Source organism: Phytophthora cinnamomi, assembly GCF_018691715.1.
Source record: "Phytophthora cinnamomi strain GKB4 chromosome Unknown Contig15, whole genome shotgun sequence".
In the NCBI taxonomy this organism is placed as follows: domain Eukaryota; phylum Oomycota; class Peronosporomycetes; order Peronosporales; family Peronosporaceae; genus Phytophthora; species Phytophthora cinnamomi.
The window spans coordinates 472,621-494,755 of NW_027150948.1; the positions used below are offsets into that span (position 1 = coordinate 472,621).

Consider the following 22,135-nt stretch of genomic DNA (forward strand, 5'->3'; position numbering starts at 1 on the left):
CGCCGGGATGCTTTGCACCATGGTGCCAGCTCTGTGAGCAGCGGCAGGTGTTCCTTCCGGCGAACTACGAGTGTCGCCAGTGCTCGCGCTTTCTCGCCGGCAAACAAGAAAAGCTGCATGAGTAGATACAAGAGATGAGAGTACTCACAGCGTCGCTGGTGGGAACGCCCCTGCCCGAACACATCAAAGTGACCGTGTTCATGGTCGATCTGCGTGTTGGCCCAGCCCGCCTGCAACTGTTCCGGGTGTAAGCAAGCAATCATTATGGAGGAGGCGATGCAGCTCGCCCTCCAGGAGGAGTACAGCCACATATATGGCAAAGCAACCCTATGCCGGGTGCCGCGCCGAATGTTGGTTCCGGCAATGGGACCTCCAACGGGCCAGTTCCCATATCCCAGTCGTTGCTCGTGGCTGGCGGTGCCTTTGTGTGGGCTCTCCCTACCAGAAAGATACTTTGACACAAGGCATATTTCCAGCTCGATGTAAGTGATCGGACCTGGTCTTCAGATTTAATCCCAACAATCTTCGCCGATCTTTCGAGGGAAGCGTGTGTTATTAGTAGGACTCGTCCCATTTGTCGAGGCTACGGAATGAGGACTGGTAACATCGTGAATCCCTACACGACACAATTCCCAATTAATGTATGTTCGATCAAATCTTGGCTACGTTCGTGTACCGTCCCCTTACTCAGAATTGGAGCCATTCGGAGATGCGTTCTCAACTTCGACTACAGCTTCCATTCGCTTGATACATTTCTTAAAGAACTCCTCACTGGCCTTACACACAGCAATGAAAGCGTCTGTAGCGCGATCAGTGGCTAGCGAATCAGTTGTGGCACTTGTTTTGACTGTCACCCATCTCGTAACCATTTGACTTTGTAGGAGGGTTGCTGATAGTTACACCAACGGTTACATTGAAGTGGGCCACCACAATGAGTGGTCCACATATACCCAAATATCCTATTGGTAGAAAGCAGCTTCTTCCTACCAATCAGTGACGTGCATAATGACGGGGCTCCCGCTGACAATCCGTTTTAGATACGAATTACATTGAGGAGGAAGATCATTTTTTAAGCAATACAGTTCTCATTTTACCTTAATCTAGCTAATTGGCGCCTTTATTTGATTTATATTATACTTGTGGAGTCAAGTATAATTAATTAAAATTATTAATAAACATAACGCTTCCTCATATACGTGGCGCACGTGTAAGCTGCAGTAGTGAACCAAGTTGGCCCACTACACATATCATACTCAAACGGGGTCGTCATCGCATCGTTCATACTCTTCCACGCCTTCTTCAAGCTATTCCCAGCTGCTCCTCCGCCTCTCCCACACAACACCAGCTCGAGTAAGCTTCTCCATATCCAGGTTCAGCTCAAACTTCATGATGGGCGGCTACTCCTTGGGATCCTTTTCCTGATCGGCATTTTTTGAACTGCCGCTACCCTTCACCACATAGCCGAAATACGGGTTCTTCGGATCACCCAAAAAACTATTCTGAAAAAGGTTCGTTATGTGAAGATAATGCATATTAATGGTGAGTGTGATGTTACGGCATAAAGACATTGCAGGGGTCTACCAATTATTATAGCCATTATTGTTGTAGAACCAAGCATATTGCATTGTTTTCCGCAATTCACCTAATTCCACCGAGTTGAGAATGTGGTGGCCGAGCAGTTGAGTGCGCGGTTCTTCATCAAAACGCTGACCGCGAGAGTGGCCAGGTTTGCACGTGAGTGAAGTATGTTCAAGGCGGCAAGATCATACGGATTCTCTACGAAATAACGCATGTGAACATGAGTGCCTGCTGGGTGACTTCGTTCTCTGGTCGCGTGAGGGCTCGCCCATACAAGGGAACACGCTACGTTTGCGCTGGGTTGACTCATTTCACGTCATCGAAACTCACCATCACTCTTCATCGTTGAGCGCGTAATGGCCAAGAACAAGGTCTAAATGCATGGACCATGTCTCAAATTCTACTGCGCGTCATCGCTGGATGTAATGACAGAGCTCAACGAATATGTTACGAGACGAGGAATCGTGCTGGTGGTGCAGGCGATCGTCAATCACCGGGAAAAGACGGCCAGCAATGCGTGGGAAGTGCAGGTCGCTTGAGGCGAACTGGAGGACGTCAACAACTTGTGCGAACCGCTGCCGACCATCTACGCCGACGTTCCGATCAAGGCGCAGGAGTATGTCGCTACCAACGCGATTGCCAACCTCGATTTGCGCCGGACTACGCCCATCCCTGAGGATTAATTCGATTTTCGCTGTTCGACGCGGTGACTCAGTGCTACAGGTTTTGGGGGGCGGCGTGAACATAATATCCCACTGAGGTCCCAGGACCTCAGTGCAACCTGCAACCAATAGATCTGCCTCCTGGTGAACGCTCTACCTTGGCGCACTAACATCTCATGACGTTGTTCCTCGTTCGGAGTATCTGCCGTCCACTTGTGCACTTGGGCGAGGACCAGAACCCATCTGAACGCTGGTGCATCCGAGATCAGCCAGATATGCGCATCGGGATGAGGAAAAAACGACTTGCTAGAATTTGAAAGCAATTTAGCACCACACGGAAAGCAGACTCATCGCCTTGGTCCACATAAGGTCTACTCCAACAAGGCGTCACTTACACCGTCCCCGTGTCGCCATAACGCCTTCCAACCTGTGTTTCAATGACACCACCGTGCGCACGTAGTCCACCTTACCAGGGTCTGCGGTTTCTTTTTCGTGCTTGTTTCTTTCTTTCTTCCTTTCCTTGAGTTGTTTACCGCTTCCTATAGCGGGGTCAAGTTCGATGAGAGGATCGCCGGCCAAGCAAATGATTCCGGTCGATCGAGGATTTGCACCCAACTAGCAGATCGGCTATCTTCCATTGTGTTGGTATCAAGGTCAATATTGCTCCCCGAGATCTGAAGACTTGGAAGGCACTACTGTTCTCAGATGCAAATGCTGCTCTGATTTATGTTGAGCCTGTGTCTTCCTACAGTCTACCATTCAGCTCTGATCCTTCAACTTGACGCCCGCTGGATGCTTGACCCGGCCACGCTTCAGGGCGCTTCACATCCTCGGGAGATGGACGATCTGTATCGATATGTATGTCGATCAGCTATTTACCCAAACCTGTATGCCGATCGACGATCTTTCTCGATCTGCCCCGATCCACTATCCGTCTTGATCGTTTGCCGATCTTATCCTGCTCCGTTCCCACTCTGCCGATCGTATCGCGACCCATACCGACTTGCTCGATCGTTCCGGCTCTCCGTGTCCGTCGATCTGCCACGATGCAGGTGTCACGACTCGCCCCCCGATCGCGAGTGACTTCCCCTGCTCGGTCCCCCCTGCCGTCCCTGACACTCTGGCGTCATCTGATCCGATCGCGGACCTTCTCTCAGCTTTCGTGTCGTCCTGTCTTTCCCAGATCTTGGTTGATCTTGATCTTAGCCAGCGATCGCCTATGTTGCCTTTCTCGAAGAACATTTCTTGTTTGCTACTTTACCACAACTGGGATAGTCCACAGTCATCCGGTCCTCGTCGTTGGACTTTGTGACAGACAAGGCAGCACTCGACCAGCGAATGTCGTTACTGAGAGGTTACCTCCCTAGGGTTAGGTGCAGCTGTACTTGAATGCACTATAGAATGGGGACGGAGTCCCTCCCTGCAGACAGCTCTTCGGTGATAGCAAAAAATAGTCCACATCGTAAATTGTGTTTGGGGTGCCATGGAGCCGCCAGGGTTGCAAGTTGAGCTCGAAGAGGACGATAACGCAACGCTAGATCGCTGTTGCGAGGCAAGTCCTGCCGACACGACCCGCGCATACGCGCATAAGGAAGCTGTTTCTAATTTTCTAGAACCTGCACTGTCGTATAATTTTAAGTTCTGAAGGCAGGAAAAAATCAACAACAACAACGACATATCGAGCACATTACGGCGCTACCATAAATCTTTATCTGCCCTCAATATGCACTCAAAAGCTAAGACCCACGCTACCCGAGGTTCTGGATCCCGAATGGCCGAACAAGCTGGAGCAACAGAGTCACATATTAGAAGGTTGGGGCGCTGGAATGGTGGCGCTGTAGATGTATATTACCTGGCGTCTTTGCCTCGGGACGCCATGCGCTCCCTTGCTGGGGTTCCCCTGGACCGCCGCTCATTCTTTTTAGATCGAGCTGCTCTTACACCTCCTGATAGTCTGCAGCGCAAAGTGTTTCCATTGAACTACATGACAACATAGGTAAAACAGTCAACACCGCACATATCAACTGGAGGATTTTTGGAATTGCTACTGTACCTCTGGATAGTCGTCCTACAAGATGCTGTGCTTCTGCGTGAAGTGCATCCACCCCATAAGTTGTGGGCAAATCCCCCGTTTAACACGAACGTGAGCAATCCGTCTGTGCTGTCGAAACACACCGTACACAGAGCAAGCTTACACTCAATGCGCTGAGCGACAGTCTCAAAGACAATTCCTAGTTCACATTTAAAACCAATTTCAAAACCAGTTAGTAGTTCAACCCATGCTCAGCCCTCTCCCCCTTGTTGTACGTACAGATTTGACTGCCGCTCTTTAGCACTGGCGCTGGACCTGCTGCTCTGTTTCACCGCGCCGCCCTTCAGACCATCACCCCCTCCTGTGTCGGCGCGGTCGTCGTCGGCGCGGTAGTCGTAGCAGCGCTGGCCCCTGCTGCTCTGCTTCGCCCCGCCGCCCTTCAGGCCATCACTCCCTCCTGTGTCGGCGCGGTCGTCGTCGGCGCGCTAGTCGTAGCAGCGCTGGCCCCTGCTGCTCTGCTTCGCCGCGCCGCCCTTCAGGCCATCACTCCCTCCGGCGCCGGCGCGGTCGACGTCCGTGTGGTGCCCCGCCCAGTGCACTGGTGCCGCTGCGTTCTGTCAAATGGATTTTGTTTAAATGTGTGTTGTGCAAATGTGTTTTTTTGTGTGTTTTGAGTACGTGGGTATGTGCTGTTATCCGGAAGTCCAAACTTCAGATAGTTGACATATCAGAGTGACGGGCGAGGGACGGGGTGGTGACGAGGTGGGGACCGCATCTCCCTAAAACTTCCGATAATGCGTTTTACCGGGCCGGCGTCCACAAGTTGCTGGACGTACTTGCGCAAAATTATTCGCTGTCACTGGACACTTGTGCAACTTGTACCCAAATGGCGAGGCCCCTGGAACCTTCTGCACCTCGATAGGGTCCACCTCCGCAGCGGGGTCATTTCTGACACGGAACGGGGAAACGTCAGGGATTTTGTGGAGTGGATCCCGATGGCCATCCGGACAGAGCCGGACCACCAGCATATCGTTGACCAGCACCACCTTCTTACCACTGACTTTGGTGGTCGGACTGAGACTTGCGCTATTCACGCCACACAGCCAGGGCTGAGTCCTTCTCGGCGTCAGTGGCGGTGGGGCGGTGACGTATCTTGTTTCCACCCCTGCAGACCCTGCACTCTCCTTTCCCTTCAACCTAGGCCTTTACATTCGGCTTCGTCACCACTCCCAGTCTTGGCAGTAGTCGCCTGTTGTAGTTGCCGCTCGCGCCTTCGTCGCGGTACGCGGATCCTTAGTTTGCTTCTGCATCAGATAGAAGTGGTGTAGCATGGTCTCTCATTCCACAATGAGCTGGTACAAAAGAACGTCGTCAGTACGGGGATCTCGAAGCGTCATCTCGAAGAGTCGATTCACATCCACCTTCAGCACCGTTGGGGCGAGATTCTCTACCTAGATACGGCAACACAGTTTCATCTTCTGTCGGTCCGGCACTTGCCCTTTGTAATGCCGTTTAGCATCCCAATGAAGTCCTTCTTCTCCACGAGGTTGTCAAACTCGATGAAATATTTGCCGATTCCGACCTTGATGTCCTGCTCAAGAAAAACATGTTGGGTCACTCCTGGAGCATACCCATGACATCTGATAGATGATCGTACCGCACTTCCGCTCGATCTCCGTCATCCATCGTCATCTCCAGGACCTTCCGGAGGATGAAACGGGCAGAATGGTTTAGCACGCGTGTCGCCACCGACTTCTCGATGATGATCAGCACACTTGTCTTGTTCTCGTTTGTCATCGCGTAGCGCTCCTTGATCTTCTCCTCGTAGTGGGCGCGCTCGTTCTCGAACTGGAGCAACTCAGTTTGACTCCGCACAGTTCTGCAGGGATCGGATGAACTCGAAGATGGGTTGCGGAAACCCCACGTCGCCGTCACTGTCCACACCGAAAACGGACATCCAAGTCTAAGCATCCTTTATGACACGTTGCACCTTTAGAGCAAATTGTAGAGTGATTTGTTCAGTGAAATGAAAATATGAGAATCCAACTGTCTATGTTGGCTAGAGGACACACCCTTGGTCTTTGTAGTTCGTGTCTTCTTGTCCAGTGTCCAACGTAGATTTGAAGCAATAATAAGTTGGCACAGCGCCTCGCAGACGAGAGGCAACGAGACAGATCGCGCACCGCCTGTTCATGAGATTTCAGGCTGCAGGTTGCACTGGTGTTCTAAGATATGGCCGCGGTTACGAAGGATCCCAGGATGTGGCCTTTGGTCAAGAAGGCTGCTATGGCGACGTTCGGTGCAGCGTTTGAGGCGTGGTTCGGCTGTACCATGCATGTCCTTGTGAAACATAACGTTATTTCAACGACGTTTTGCAATGGAGTGTTTTTCCTTTTTATTTCGGGGAGACGGGAAGAGAGTTTGTTCTTGGCAACCAGTACTCGTCTTTTTTACGCTCGCGGAGTAGCTAATACAGATGCATCGTGGATTGTGTTGAAGTATATGTACTACGTGGTACACGGTTCATGTATTGATGTACGGTAAGATACTTCCAACAGATTTTGCAAGTTAAAATTTAAAAAGCTAAACACAGTTGCACATTTCTAGCCCGAATGCTGTAGGGAGAGGCATTCAAGCCTAGATGAATACGGTGCGATATGTCCACTAAGCAGTTAACCAACGTTTTCTTCGGCCCCATTGCTTGCGAGTTGATCCGAATTTTGTTGGTATCTATATCTATGAACTACGAATTTGATAGCGAATCGGGTGTTCGTTGGCTTGTATTTTGCTTGTATTACTGGTAGTGCACAGTGTCAGGGGCCACATGATTGCATAAACTCGAGCGATAAAGTTGAGGTTAATAGTAGTGGAAACCTCAAAAGTTAATAAAGATGCTGAAGTTTTAGGTAATTCCGAACCCTTTTGTTCAACAACGTTGTATAATGCATCGTTTTACGAAAATTGATCAATCAAGTTGGGGGCATTATATTTTGAGCCCATCATAGCTCCGCCGCAAAACAGACATTATTCAGCGTTTTACTAAAACCCCTAAAATGGCATACATGATACTTCTGGATAGTTATACCCGGGTTACCAAAAAAACTCGTAAAACGCACGGTAATGCCGCATTTGATTGAAAATATCTTTAATAAAGGATACGAAATTTACAATAGAAAATGTATCGGCAACAAAATGCTAAGAGCTTTAGATGTCGGACCTGCGGAGCACAAATAAACATAAAATAAGAAATTACGGTGTCCACATATGTTAACCCTGCTGCTGGTGCTCCTAATATCCTGCGATAGCTTGGTTTTGGAATCTATACCCAATCCAGTCAACCCAAATTCACTTTGCATCACATGAACACCACAATGGATAATAATAAAAGGCCGAAACAGCAGCGATTACGACATTGCGGGAATCCAAAATTTCTCAGCACCTGTGCCAACACGATCAGCGACACTTGTAGTAGGAGACAGGTCCTTTTGAATCGAGCTTGGACAAGCTTGCCTTCGGAGATGGTGAGTCAGTTGGCCGAGTCGTCTTCCAGCGGTTGGAATTGCGAGACTTCGATCTCGCTGCGCGTCGTCACGGGGTGAAGCCTTGCGATGCTGGTTCTGCAGGAGGTTGCCCTCTGCGCGAAACATAACGGTCCACAAGTTGCGCTTACGGGGGGAAAGTTCGATCGTGTAGCGACACCCAGTGGTCCGCAGAGCCCGACGCTGAAGCTTTCACTTGACGTATTCTCGTCCGAGCGCAAAATCTATATGAGATTAGAATAACCACAGTGAATGCGAAACCTATTATCTATATCCAGCAAACACTCGAGGTCACCACAAGCTCGGGGGATTAGCTAACCTTCTTTTTTTTACGACGGACCTGAAATTTTACTGAGTATGCGGTGCGCAACGTCACAGGTCGTTGCCTCAAGTCTGCGTGGCTCTCTACATAGACCCTGTAATTGCTGCGAGTCTACGTTGAACACCGGCCAAGAGAATACGATGGACAACGTCTCCTCTGCCGAAGTTCCTGTAGCTGCAATCATTCTGATTCTCAGCTTGTCATTTCAGCCAATCAATCAGTTTACGATTTGCTCTCAAGGTGCGAAGTGTCATACGAACTTCCATCACAATCGATCTTAGAAGTAGTTTCATTTTCGCCGATGAAACCTTGTTCCGGGTAGACGGGGCCTTCGCAACACTGCTGTTTTCGTTGCTGACAAAATGAAATACTATTTCATAGAGAGATTTCGCAGCATGCAGTTCTCATTCCAACAAGAGAAATGGGCGTCTCTGTGGGAATTGTGATGAATTCAGCGACGGGCGCATTTCGCAACAAAACGCTCCCACAGCACTATCCTTTCTAAACCGATATTTTTTAGTGGCTGCTGGTGCTCGAGTGCACGGACCCACCGCCCAACCACGCACACGTGGCGGAGCGCTTGGAGGCCTTGTTTGGAAAACGGTGAAGCCCACGCCGTTGTTTATGGCCGCCGGCTCTGTGTGTCTGGCGGGGGGCGGGGGGGTCTGCTGCCCGCAGGGCGCCCACTTTGACTGCCTTGTGCCATTATCACTTAATGCAAAGCGAATTGTAGGAATGCTGGGGCGCTCAGGAGTCTCTCTCTCTCTCTCTCTCTCTCTCTCTCTCTCTCTCTGTTCATCGCATGCTTCTAACGGCAGTAGAGCTGGTGTCAGGCTCCCGCAGCTACTTGCAGGAGCAACTAGCACTACGGTTTCCAAAAGCTTAGATAACTCAAAATGGCTGTGGAACGACCGACAGCGCCGTGAGGGCCGCGGTTGCGTTTGGCCGACTCCTTATCCGTCGCCACAGTCATGACGTGATAATCAATAAGCGCGATCTGCTCGTCGAGCAGGATGTCTTCTCGGTTCCCTCCTCTTCAACACACGACACAGTCCGCTTTAGGCCCATGATTGTTGTTAGTTTAACGTTACTCTCGTTGTGAGGAATTCGTTCTTCAAAACGACGATTCCAGAGAACAGATTACTTACAAGGGCTTGTTGAGTCCATTTTATGTTATTGTTTAGGTTAATTGTATTGGAATAGGAATGGATTCCTCACTGCCAAATATCTCTAATTTGCCACATTATCGCCTTCTCCGCTTGGCCTTGCTGCTCTTCCAGACGGCGACGGTGTTGACCGTGTCGGCGACTTTGGGGTAACTATGGTGGAGTGCATTGTTGGTTTGAAAAACTCTGATGACATTACGGGAGCCTATCCAGTTGGCTACGACGATCGTCATGAAGAGGCGCACGAGACGATTGACACGAGATGTTCAGTGGGCGAGCTTGAACGTCCTTGGCGGCGACTTGAGGAGACGCTTGGTGTATCCTGCGTAGGCTTTCCTACACACAGAAATCCGAGTGGGTAGATCTTGATTGCAGCGGGACTGCCGTAGCGTTGCGTCAGAGGAAGACGGGTTAGACTCACCGAGTCTTAACGGTCGTTATATTACCAGAACGACGTACGAGTCCTTACACCCTACGGAATCCAAGAGTCAACACTAGACACTTAACTGTAAATCCCTAACTGAATGTATTTCTCTTTGTCTTGGTGTGAATGTATGACGCTCACTATCTAGCATAGTGAGCCCTAGTCTCTTGCATATCCATTGGCTATAAAGCCACCTACTGAGGTCCTACTGATTTAGGTTAAGATGTGGACCCAACAACTCCTGTGTGTCCCACACTCTGTAGACATCGGGTAATCTTCGTGTAACCCTGTCCCACTGGTCTTGTGGATCCAGTAAGTAATCTACCATATCGCAACCGTTCCGACACACCAACACTTTCCGACAGTTGGGATGGTGGTAGATCGACAGGACGAAATCGGAAATAGTAGAGTAATTCGGAAATTAAAGAATACATTCGGTAAATTAGGTCTAGGGGCCGCCTTTGAAGGTTCCGGTCAGCTTTCATACCGGGTCACAGGCGCAAGGAAATTCTCTAGAGGCCTGTGGACCGAGAAAAACGGCATTTTGTGTATACTAGCATTTCGGCCCCGGGGCAATGTGCACCGGAGCCGGCAAATTCATTAATGAAGCCCGCACGCAGGCAGAGGGGCCACAATTAAAAGCAGTTCAGTGCCACCTATCTTATACACGACCTCTCATTTGCTCAATTATTAGCCAATCAGCAACATACACACAATGATTGGCACAGTCATCAGCCAATAAAAACTCGCCAGCCGTCCTAAATAATGGCTGTCGATACAAAGACCCTTCCAGCTCCTCAGTCTGCATTTTTTGGAGCTACAGGTCAAGTCCCGCAGCCCCCGGTGCTCTAGAGTCGTTGCCCCCCCCCCCCCCAGCCTCCGCCGCCCCCCAGCCTCCGCCGCCCCCCAGCCTCCGCCACCCCCCCAGCCCCCGCAATCCCCACAATACCCGCAGTCGCCCCCACTCTCCCCCCAACACCGTAGCTCAATGGCTAGAGCGCGGGGCTTCGGACCCGAGGTGCCTGTTCAATTCAGGCCGGTGTTATAGATCAATATCCTGATACGGTAAACGACCTCCACCTGCGTGCTGCTCTCGCAGCTTGTGTGTGTCGATGCTACCGGCACGCTCCACGCGAACATTCTGCGGGCATGTGCTGCGAGAGCGTGGGTCCCTGGAGATGCAATGGTTTGTTGTGTGCGTGTTCTTCGTGTATACAGAAACTGGAGCGCGCTCATGGTTTGGTGACGAGTATTTAATCTTTGTGGATTTTGTGGGTTATTGTCTGTTCCGTGTGCTAGCGTTGAGTGTTCTAAGAGGATAAACCTGAGGTAAGGCGAAATTGAACGTGCATGTATTAACCTTTGTTATCGAAAACACAATAAGCGTAATACAACTACAGACTTCCTGACGAGATAAGCTTGATGACTTCCTTTCGAAACATGGCGGGGTTGAATTGCGTAGACCTGGACACAGTGCATATCTTGTCGATGTCCAAAAGCAGCAGCACATTTTCACGCAGGAAGGCTTCGACCACGCGCTTCATAAAGAAGAGAACGAAAACGCCACAGTCGTCTGAGTTTGTCTGTTTGGGCTTGGTTTGGATGCTCCTCACTACGAATGCTTTCACAGGCCTGTCAGTAAACTTCGCTCGCAGTTCCTCATCGAAGTACCCTCCGACAACCCGCTTGATTGTTTCAATCTTTGAAATTCCAAGTGAGTCTACGTGAACAATGCATCGACGAAGATTGTTGACTGCAAGTACCGGGTTCTGAACCACAACAAATGTCCAGTGGTTTCCCATGCTAACTGGAATAATCACACAGTCATACTTATCATAGGGGAACGAAGCATTAATTCCACGGCAGCTTTTGTACGCCGACTTCATTTTCCGCCCGGAAGCTTTGAACTTGGCAAAGATGTGCGCAAACAAATTCGAGTCCATGATGTATGTCCGTCCGTACGATGGGATGTGGTTTCTGATGTAGTAAGTGATGGCAACATCATTTAGCCAGTTTTGGCATTCCAGCGTCCCGAGATCCGATTTTTGGACTACCAAGCTGACGCTGGTTTTCCCCGGGGCGAAACTTGGCGTTTGGGTCTCGCAATCAATATCGGCAACCTCCACTTCTCGTTTTTCATAATATTCGTGTCCAGCGTCCACACCTTCTTCGATGCCGTCGACCAATGATATGATGGCTGGTGGTGGCGACGCAGGTGCATCTACCTCCGTGGTTGGGTCGAGAGGAGGTGGCGATGGAGATTGGAATTGAGGCGTTTTGATTGGCGAATCAGCCACCACTCCACTATCTTGCGATGGCGCTTCCACATGTACTGTAGTTTCGCTAGATGCGGTCGAAACATCAGAACGAGAGACCTTGATCTTCGTCTTGCTTGGTTGCGCGCCGAAATCGTAGGTAGCAATATATCCCTGTAGCTCGTGCCGCTTGATAAATCTGTTTAACCACGCCAATTGAGCTCCACTTGACCGCTCCTTGAACCCAGAAATCTAGTTTCTGCAGTAGCCGATGATGGCACCCCTCGTCATTTTTGTGTCGATGTCACTTGATAGTTTGATCGTGTTTACGATGTCATCTTCATAAACCTGCGTTGACGATTCAGGACCTTTTGAATCTTGGTGCCACTCCTGACTCGCTCATCGATCTGTTCTTGAGCTGCACACCACCCCAGCAGCGTGGTCCGACAAACGCCCATCACTTTGGACGCTTCAGTTGTATTCCACCCATGGAGCTCCCATAGCGCGAGGGCCTCTTACTTTTGTTCATCGGAGAACGTCTCTTGCTTCGGCATCACAAGCCAGTTTTCAAAATGACAAGACACGGGTTACTCGACACTTGTACGGGTTACCCGACACTATTACGGATGTCTTGTACGGGTTGCTCGACACTTGTACGGGTTATTTGACATCACCGAGCTGAGTTTGATGTTTATTGTAGGTTTGCTCACTTTGATTTCACCGCACACTTGACCGTTCCCTTTCGCTTGTTACACGAGGCCAGCAACTGATAATATGTTTTGTGTATCTGCAAGAGCTGGGTCTTGAATACGTTCGATGGCAAGAAGGTGTCTGTATCTGATGATACGCTGGTCGAGTTCGCCCGCCCGAAGCAACTTTCGCATTTCATGGAGCACAGTTCCAGCTCCTTTTGCCTTGATGTCACGATCCCGCATGTACGCAAGCACATTACTTTCGGCAGTACGGCCAGTTTCAAGCACGCGGTCCTTAAAGTCGTTGTCGTTCTCATTGAGCTGAAATCCGGCCTTGAGGAACAGCTTCATGAACGCCACGATGTGGCGGAGATCCGATTTCTTCTTTCGGTCAGCTGACTCCCATACGCGTGGCACCCTCGTGTACCATTCAAACCACGCTGATGACAGGTTCGTGGCTTGATTTTTCCTGCGCTTCGGTTTGGGCTCTTGATCTGATGTGTCGTGTGCCCGCTTTGAACCAGTCGTTTCTTGGGTACTGTTGTCCTTTAGTTGTGCTGCCTCCACAATGGACAAGCGTGCCGCCAAGACTTTGTTTGAAGCGATAAGCGGTTCAATAACAGCTAAAAGGCGATCAATTCGTGGGCATACGTGCTTGATTTGGTCTCGTGTGTGGCCTTGAACAGGTGGAGAGGCTTCGTTGCTCAGTGTGACCGACAACGCAAGTAAATAAGCGATCGGGATGTCAGCCGCTTCCAAACACCCATCTACTCGTATCACGATTGGCGCAGTTGGTGCCAGTTCTTTCAGCGATGGATAGTATCGCATGAGGTATGCCGTGAGAACGCTGAGGACCTTGTTGCTTACGTTCAACCGTTGATCTTTCAGACCTGTACACGATCGGAAAAGAAGCGTCTTGAAGCGGTCAAGTCGTTCCTGGGTTATGTGATCTAGTTTTGCGATGTCGATGGTCGCAGGCTTGTCGTCAGCATCCCATCCACTTAGGACTCGAGCCACCTTCCTGTCTTCACGTGCTGTATTAGTGATGTTTGCGAAGGCTTTGTTGGTCTTGGACACGTTCCAGGCGCCGCGGTCGAAGATCCACTGGGCTGCAAGGCGGTCATTTCCATTTGCGTGCTGAGCTCCACCGCGTCGAAACGAGTGTGAGGTCAAATCAGCAGTCGCACCAGCGGGATCACCAACACGCTTGAGCAACCGGTTCACGTACGCCTGAACTCCATCTTCACCACGCTTGACATCTCGCGCTCGTGACTTCGTTTGGATAGGTACTACTGGGGAATGGGTATCTTGACTGACGGTTACAGTTCTGTTATCAGCGAAAAACATTGGGGCGGGGGGTCCTGCCACTGGAGTTACCGCCGGTTGTGGTACCACCGATACTTGAAGTGCGTCGGGTTCGACAGCAAGTATGCCGTGTAATGGAGCTCCGGTGATGACAGGAGCAACGTCGTACGACACGAGATCGGGTAGTTGGTCGAGTAGTTCTGCACATGGAGAATCCTTCATGGCTAGTGCGACGGCAAGCGCATGTCGTGGGCACGTGAGGAAGTCAATTTTGTCTGGTAGAAGGTTCCGTCCGCTGACACTGAGATATGCTGCTTCTGAATGTAGCCCAAATCCGATGAACGCCCAAAACAATGCCACGTTAGGCATGCAAGCGCAGCGTCTTGGTAATCAGTATTGACTTGTGCTGTGCTGTACACGTAACGTATCAAACACCTAAAATCATCCTTGGTACAAATAGGTGCTTTGTTAGTGATGCCACCATTCTCTCGCTTCAAACAATGTTTATCTAGAGTCCTCCCCTGTTTTAGTAGGATCAACTCGGTAGGCACACGCAAATGTGGATACTTATCGAACAGCCACAACTTTACATTCCAATGATACGAAGTCGCCGTATTGCGAGCGAGTTTACCTTTCTTACCTTCGTTCGTAGCAAGATAAAAACCAAAACGGTCCATAGTTGCTGCTAAACGCTTGCCAGGTGTGTCCAGGAGTAGGCTAGCCTGAAGGAACTCCATACTAACATTCTCCCCCTCTAGTATTCGCTCAAATGCTGCAATCGCGGTAGCACGCGCTTTTTGCGTGTTCGTAGGAACAAAGGCGCTAAGACTCATCACACCTCTTTTCTTTTTCGGGACTGTTCGTGCTGACCTCACAGATGATGTGTTGCGTAACCCGTACACGTGTCTAACAACCCGTACAAGTGTCTAGCAACCCGTTCCATCAAAACACGTAGCTGACACAATATTCCTATGCTAGGATTATGCCTAATTGGCTGAACCGGAAGAAATATTTTTAACATATGTCTTACACTTGATGTTTGTAGAGACATAATCATATTTAGGGTCGAGTTCCGACAGATATGTGTCGGAATCTGTCGGAATCGTACCCCTAACCTTATGTCTTCCTATTCGCCAAAATGAAACGATACGATGACTGGATTGGCTAATTTTGGTTTTAAATTGCCTTAATCACAATCCTGCGTAACGCTCTGTCGGAAAGACGTGTATATTCATCCATATCCAGAGTTGTGCCTTATTGATTGGGTCGTAGTCATTTCATTTACGTAGCTCGCCGCTTCCAATAGCGGGGTTTTGGAGGATTTGAGTGCTGAGGGGTCCGATCCGCAGTCCAAGCTATCCAGGGGTCGGCTACGTGTTCAAGGGGCAAATAACTTGACTTGACTATGGCCCAATACATATTTCAATACTAATAGAACAAGTGTGCACTTCGCATCAAATTTGCCTGTGATTTATGTTAAATAGCCTATATATTATCTTATTTTATCTTATCTTACCTTCCCACTTGGGATTCTGCCGGAAACCAGCTCTCCTGACTTCCTACCAACCGCAATACAAAGTGCAAGATCCTGCACCAGGATCTGGATACAGATCTGTACCCAGGCTGTGGGATTCACTTGTACCTACGCGGGTCCGGGTGGACCACACACCTTGCACTTGATCCTACTTCAACTCACCATGGTGTGGCAGCCTTGTATCTCCGAGCACCGCTGACGTCATGGGCCTAGATGAATCCTGTTGCCCGCCCAACTGGCGGATCCAGTTCCATCCAACACTTTCTGGTGTCGATCTTCACACCACACGTGTTGGATACTGGTGATGAGGCAACTGTGCGATGTTGAGACTGTTGCATACAGGCGATGAGAAACTGTATAATATTGAGACTGTATTACGGACTAGTCTTCAATGCATTTTTAACTAGCCACTTACAAAAAGACAATGGCGACTGGTTACACTACCCTGGGTAGAAGCACCAATGCGGGTCCTGCCGAGTGAGGGGTTAGAGAGACCGTTTGCAACCGGGGAATCTGCAATGGTCGGCGTGTAGGCCGGAGGAGTTACACTGCGAAGTACGTTCCATCTTTATATTCGATCAGGTTGCACACCGGAGCGTAGCGGAGGTCGCGTTCCACTGTCGACCTCAGCAGGTTCCGTAGCGTAGCGAAGGGCGCATAGACAGTACCAGGTAACACTGTCAGTTCTCAAGTCACTACGTATTCGAGTACGAGTAAATGATTACGGTAGTTCGTAATGACTTGGTGCACACGACTAGTTAGTTAAAAAAACCTCCAACAAGTAATATTGATGCCAGTCTCGAAAGCACGCCTCACGCAATACATGTATGCATGCGGTACCAAAACGCAATTTATTGTTTAAGATAAAATATTTTACTACATTGGAAAGATGCTAATTATATAAACGAATATAACCGAGGAAATAGAGACACATGCGCAGCCAGAGCTTCTCCTAATCACTCTCATACAGTATTTCACACAGAAAATCACGAAGGTCACAAGCGCGCGAGTGCATTGTTCATTGGAAGTCCAGTGCCGCTTGGAGATTTCGGTCGGGAATGGGCGGATCCGTCTATGGCTCGTCGTGTTCGCGCTCATTTCAACCACCGAATTCGTGGTCTGAGACCATCCTCTACGCGAGCATATGGAAACAGAGAGTGTGTGCTCGTCCTTAAAAATAAATGTAGAGGCATCGAGGCATCTGGATAGTTTACTAGCGCAGTGTGATGCACTCGAAAATTGTGCTCGGTGGGTGAAAGGATGGTGTGGTGCACATGGAATGCCTTGTTGCCCAATCAGAACGCGGCATTTGCCAATCACTCATTTCAAGCCATCTGAACTCTTCATCTGGCTCTTTGTCTCAACATTTCAGGTTACGTCATCTGTTCTTTTCTGGGTCAGACCAGCAAAGTCATCAAGTCATCTTGGACCTCACTTCCTCACTGCCACCCCCGTTCACTCAACCGACCATTGTGTCATCTCATCGTACCATGGCCGCCTTGTCGACCAGCGACTTTCTGGACCTGTTGGGCGATGACTCGCCCACGGAGGCGAGCGGCGTGGCGCTGGACGCGGTGCTCAAGCACGCGCTGGACGACCCCAAGGCGCGCAAGCGGGCCAAACACCGCGCCATCATGGTCGAGTTCCGGCAGAACAAGAAGGAGAAGCAGAAGCAGCTCGAGGCCGAGCACCTCCGCCTCGAGCGCCAGATGAAGTCGCTGGTGGACAGCGTGCGCGCCGCGGCGGCGTGCAACGGCCTCGGGGTGGGAGGAGGAGGAGCCTCTGACGCTCTGCGGGGGCTGGTGGTGGAGAGAGAGGCGCTGCAGAAGCAGAACATGGCGCTACGGGAGGAGATCAGGCGCCACGAGAAGTTGCAGCTAGTTATGCGTGAAGCCAGCGAAGACCCCATGGAGAAGGAAGAGTCCAAGCTGCTGTCGTCCGACAAGGGAGCTGGGTGGAGAGTGAACTTTGAAGAGGGAGAGTCCTTCTTCTTCCACCCGTTAACTCGCGGCGAGTTTGACGCTACGATGCAGCGCTTTGACGCGGAGTTGGAGAGAGGAAAGGCGACGCTGTCGATGGTGGGGACGTTCTTTGGGTGGGAGGTGCTGAAGGCCCCATTGGCCACTGCTGCGGACGGCAAGTCGCTGTGGGTGCGAACGCGGGTCTCCAAGCGTCTTCGCTGCTCGCTCGATGTGCACCTGAAGATGTCGTACACCAAGCAGAAAGACTTGAGTCCTATGGTCATTACGCCTTTAGGCTGGGGCCTTCACACAAGGACGAGTGTTAACACACTAGTGCTGCAAGAGTTCAACCAGGACGCGATCGTTTTCGTACACAATTTCCCAGGGCCGGAGAAGGATCTTCGCTACCTGTTCCAAGTGAGGCGAGTTCAATGGAAATTGGAAGATGGACGGCGCAAGCTGACCGCAAGTGTAGCAATCACAGACTCGGACGCTAACAGGCGAAGCCGCAACGCTGAAGGTTCTCAAGACAGGGTCGAGTGGGCTACGGAAGGAGGCATTCACGTGACTTTGACTGAGGTGGATGGAAACTCGATTGAGATCGTGTGTGACCGCTGGGCGGCGTGCCAGTCGCAACTGCATGCGGAGTACTTGATGATCCAGTGGGCGCAGTTCTCTGTGTGGTGGGAGCATCTGACGATGTCACCCAATCTGCTCCTCAGCTAGACGCCATGCATGTTAGACATTATAAGACAAATGTAAAATACGACGTTATGGTTAAGACAAAATGCTCATGAAGCGCTAACCGCTATTAATAAGAGTATAATTAATAAATAGCAGGCTGGTAATAGAGCCAAGGGGAAAAGTGATTCTTCACGTGCTTACTCCATGTTGAAATTGTTGATATGTGAACCCGGTTCATGAAAGGGTGAAAGGTAAGCAGTTGGCCGCCCCAGTCAAAGTGTATCACTGGGTCCATCCTTTTTGCTTCGTAGTGCAACCAAGTTGCGTACACTGCACCGAGAGATCTCCGTAAGAGGACCACATTCTGTCGTCAGCGGTCATCACTTTTTATGATTCATTTTCGTAGCGCGTTTCTCGTATCGTACACCTGACCGCTGCTGGTGCTGTCGCAGCAATCTTTCATATGGTGGACTATTCATCATATGACACAAAATCTTGCTAACGGTATATAATATATAACGTTAGCAAGAATGTGTGTGACAATCTCGTGATCGCACTTAACCGAGTAGTGTGTGACTTTTTGAGCTAATGCCCTTGGTCACCATGTCTGCGGGCTGACTCGAATGCTGAAGACCTTAGCCAGGTACAAACTGTCAAATACAGCGCCAAAAGCTAGAGGAATATGGAGATGTATAGGCATATCGTCGCTGCTTGCACAACTGATGTGGTTGAAGCGGTCGAACCCATTTACCCCAGCAACTAGAACGCAACGAGCATGATAGATGTCATGATCTTCCCGCCTGCGGACACCACGACGGAATTCCACTTGCCACTTAAAATATATCTCTTGCAAACGTACGGTTTTTACCACAACATTTAGCGTATGATGTTTCAGTATTAGGTATTATACCGGCCAAAATTGATGAGCCCAAAAATATTAGGACCTTGCTATTTTCAGCTATAGCTCGACTTCTACTGCACCGATTTCAATGAATAGTCCCATACAGGACTCTACATTTATCAAAGAAGAGGGCCAAAGCAACTATCTAGCGCAACCAGCTCGATGGAACCAGCTCCGAAGCACGAACACAGCGTCCATAAACAGCGTATGATCGTGAGTGCATACAAATACGTCGACAAACTGCGAGATACAAAGCTTGCTGGTGGCCAGAGATCGCGGGAACGTGTTCGTGAGTGTTCAATAAGTACTGTAATTGTGTCTGGGCAACGCACAACAAGTAGGGCGATGCAATGTTTGATCCGGTACGGCTCATTTTCTTCTTAGCTGCAATGTATCGTTTAACTTTTATGAACTTATAAATGAGACAGTCAAAGTCGCAGAGATTAGATGAAGGCAAATGAATGACCTGTATAAGTACCTATGGGAAAATCGGATTAGCCTATTAGAATGCAAGAATCGAGAGAACCCTAGGAAATAATTTTGGGGAAATTACAAATTACGTCAGTAATGTTGAACTAATTCCAAAATACGTCCTCTATACGTATTTAACGGGAGTGCGCACTAATAAGTAGCGTTAAATTACTGTCCGCCGTAACACTGCCACGGAATGCTTACACCAGAGGGAAACCTAGAGTATATTCGAATGTATACCAGTACGATTGCATTGAGGCGCTGGTCCGTCACATCGCTACGAGTACATATAGCAGCGATACCATTGTATGGTATTGTATACAAGGTACATTTTGCATACATACTACCAAAGGTGTAAACTAAAGGAGAGAGAACCTCTGTGAGATGGAGTAGTAGGGCGCTGAGCGAGCACCCTGCAACCGCAAACTCTCCTCTCCTACCATGAATACGTCTTCACCGTTGTCGCTGTCAAAAGCGTCGACGAACCGTTGGCAAGCGCTTTGTCAGCTTCCTGACGTGTAGTTCTTAGAACGGTACCTTGATCTCACGAAGGCTGCGAGCCATCTTACCGAAGGGATTGTATAGCGGTATGTATGCTTGTTAAACTGTACGAGTATTTTCACAATGTATGTTTGGTACACGACGCCTTCCAATATGGATGTCTTATGGAATTAGGCCAAAATTACGGACGTATTTTGGAATTTCCCCTATAATTTCTCCGGGCCTCCCAAAGTGATTGAAATACTTTGTTGAAGCTTGAATAACGACGAAACGGCTGCGAAATGAGCCTCATTTTCAAAATCTAACGCGTGATTTTCACCCTATAGCTAACTATCGTATATGGAAAGTCGAACGCTTCTATACGGGACGGGCACCTGCAAATTGGTCATATGAATGATGTCCGGTGCAATAGCACTGGTGCTGAGGCGTGAATCACTCCGCGTCGCTTCTTGCGAATAGCAAGTCACGATGACAGGACGTTTCCACCAGAAACAAGTGAACGATACTGTCGACGTACTGTTGTAAGGTGACGAGATACATACACAAGACCAGACTCATAGAAGCAACCGTTGTGTCCAGCAGGCGGACTCCAGTGCATAATTAAAAAGCGTGTTATTTTCACTGTAGTGTTGTTTTCGGGCGGGCCGTCCCTAGCCCAGTCCTCCCCATACTACAAGTATCCGATCGCATTTCGCCCCGGCTGCGCGTAGTCTTACACGTCCACGCTAGAGGTAACCAGGTCCCGTCTAGCCCAGTTTGCTGCGGTATCGCGCGTCCACCTTCTTGAACTTAATACTTTCGTTGTCGCGTCCACGCCTAGGTAGACCAGTGTAGCGCCGACTGCCTGCAGGTGCGAGGCAGCACGACGGTCGACCAGATAGCTACTGGCCCAGTCACCCTTCGTGTCGGGGAAAGGGGCGGCTGGGAGGGGAATACAATCGTCCTGGGCTTCGGCAAGCCACAGGCGACCCCCACCGGACATGCAAACAGGTCGAGCAACACTCCGTCACGGCGCTGTCAGGAGTGCACCTCGGGCCCCCACGGCTTCTATCCGTGGTCCCGCCACCCTACTCAATACATCGCCCTCATTTGTGCACCGCCCGCCACTATCGCTTACCGCTGTCAGTTACTCCTGTGTCTAGCCGACGCGTACCTGGTCCCACGGCACTTCCCGGGCACTAGACCACAAGAACCTGCGTTTCGGCTCAACTAATGTATTACAAGTCTTGACTCGTTACTATCCTGCAACAAATCGCAACAGAGGGTCGAGCTGCTAGACCGCAGCTCGCTGTCCCCAATTAGTTCTACCCCCCTAGCTACTCTATCCTATGCACTGGCGCCTTCGAACCTACTTGGACCTCTCCCTCTTGAAGCTGCATCCCCTTCTCGCGGCCTCCTGGCCTCAAACTCTCTCCGACGTCACCTCTCCTGTATATTCGCTGTCCTTCTCGCGCACGTGTCACCTCGCCTTGCGATCTTCTGCGGTCGCCAACTTCAACTGCTACCTCCTGTCGCCCGTGGCTCTAGTCCACTGGCTCGCGTCCAGAACTGCTCGTCGTGGCTGCCACACTCGCCGTCACCAATCACCGCTCGGTGCACCACACCAACTACGTCGTCAAGTCGACCACGACTTGCACGCTGCTCCGCAGATCCTGCTCGTATTCCTGAGAGGAGGGACGAGTTACCCCACTACACGCCACCCCCGGCTCCAAGGACGTCCTCGATCTTGAGGACGTCGCGCAGCTCCTGGAACTGTGTTGCCGATAGCCAACTCCGAGCCGATGGTCCTCCTCATCGTACTCCATACTGCACTTCGTGCTCCAGCTCGTACCTGCTGGCACGATTCCGCACTCGCCGCTTTACAATCTCCACGATGTACCCCACTGTGGGCACCTCCAACAGCTCTGGTATTGGCACCGGACGTCGAGGCCGTCATCTGCCTCACAGCACCTCCACCGCTGCTCCGCTGTCGTCCGTGTCGCTCCGCTCGTCGCCTCCAGTATCATGCACTCCGTCGCGCAGCTGTCGCGCGTGTACTTCTCGTGCATGTGCTGCTTACGCATGCTCGCTGTAGTGGGCCTACTTCGGCTCACTACTTAAGTTTACAC

At 50.3% G+C, this 22,135-nt stretch overlaps 2 protein-coding genes across 2 annotated transcripts; one reads left to right on the forward strand and one right to left on the reverse strand.

Moving 5' to 3' along the window:
- Positions 1–5,743: 5,743 nt before the first annotated feature.
- On the reverse strand, positions 5,744–13,929 carry IUM83_09544 (Phosphatidylinositol 4-kinase PIK1; the record flags this gene model as incomplete). The annotated part of the gene is made up of 4 exons (XM_067933991.1): positions 5,744–5,863; positions 5,935–6,206; positions 12,931–13,065; positions 13,899–13,929. 4 exons carry the CDS (start codon positions 13,927–13,929, stop codon positions 5,744–5,746), a joined length of 558 nt encoding a protein of 185 aa, XP_067796850.1.
- Positions 13,930–16,999: 3,070 nt separating this feature from the next.
- On the forward strand, positions 17,000–18,196 carry IUM83_09545 (Serine/threonine-protein kinase-transforming protein mil; the record flags this gene model as incomplete). Its single annotated transcript, XM_067933992.1, has 1 exon — positions 17,000–18,196. The coding sequence occupies one exon, from the start codon at positions 17,000–17,002 to the stop codon at positions 18,194–18,196; it is 1,197 nt and encodes a 398-aa protein (XP_067796830.1).
- Between the last annotated feature and the right edge of the window lie 3,939 nt (positions 18,197–22,135).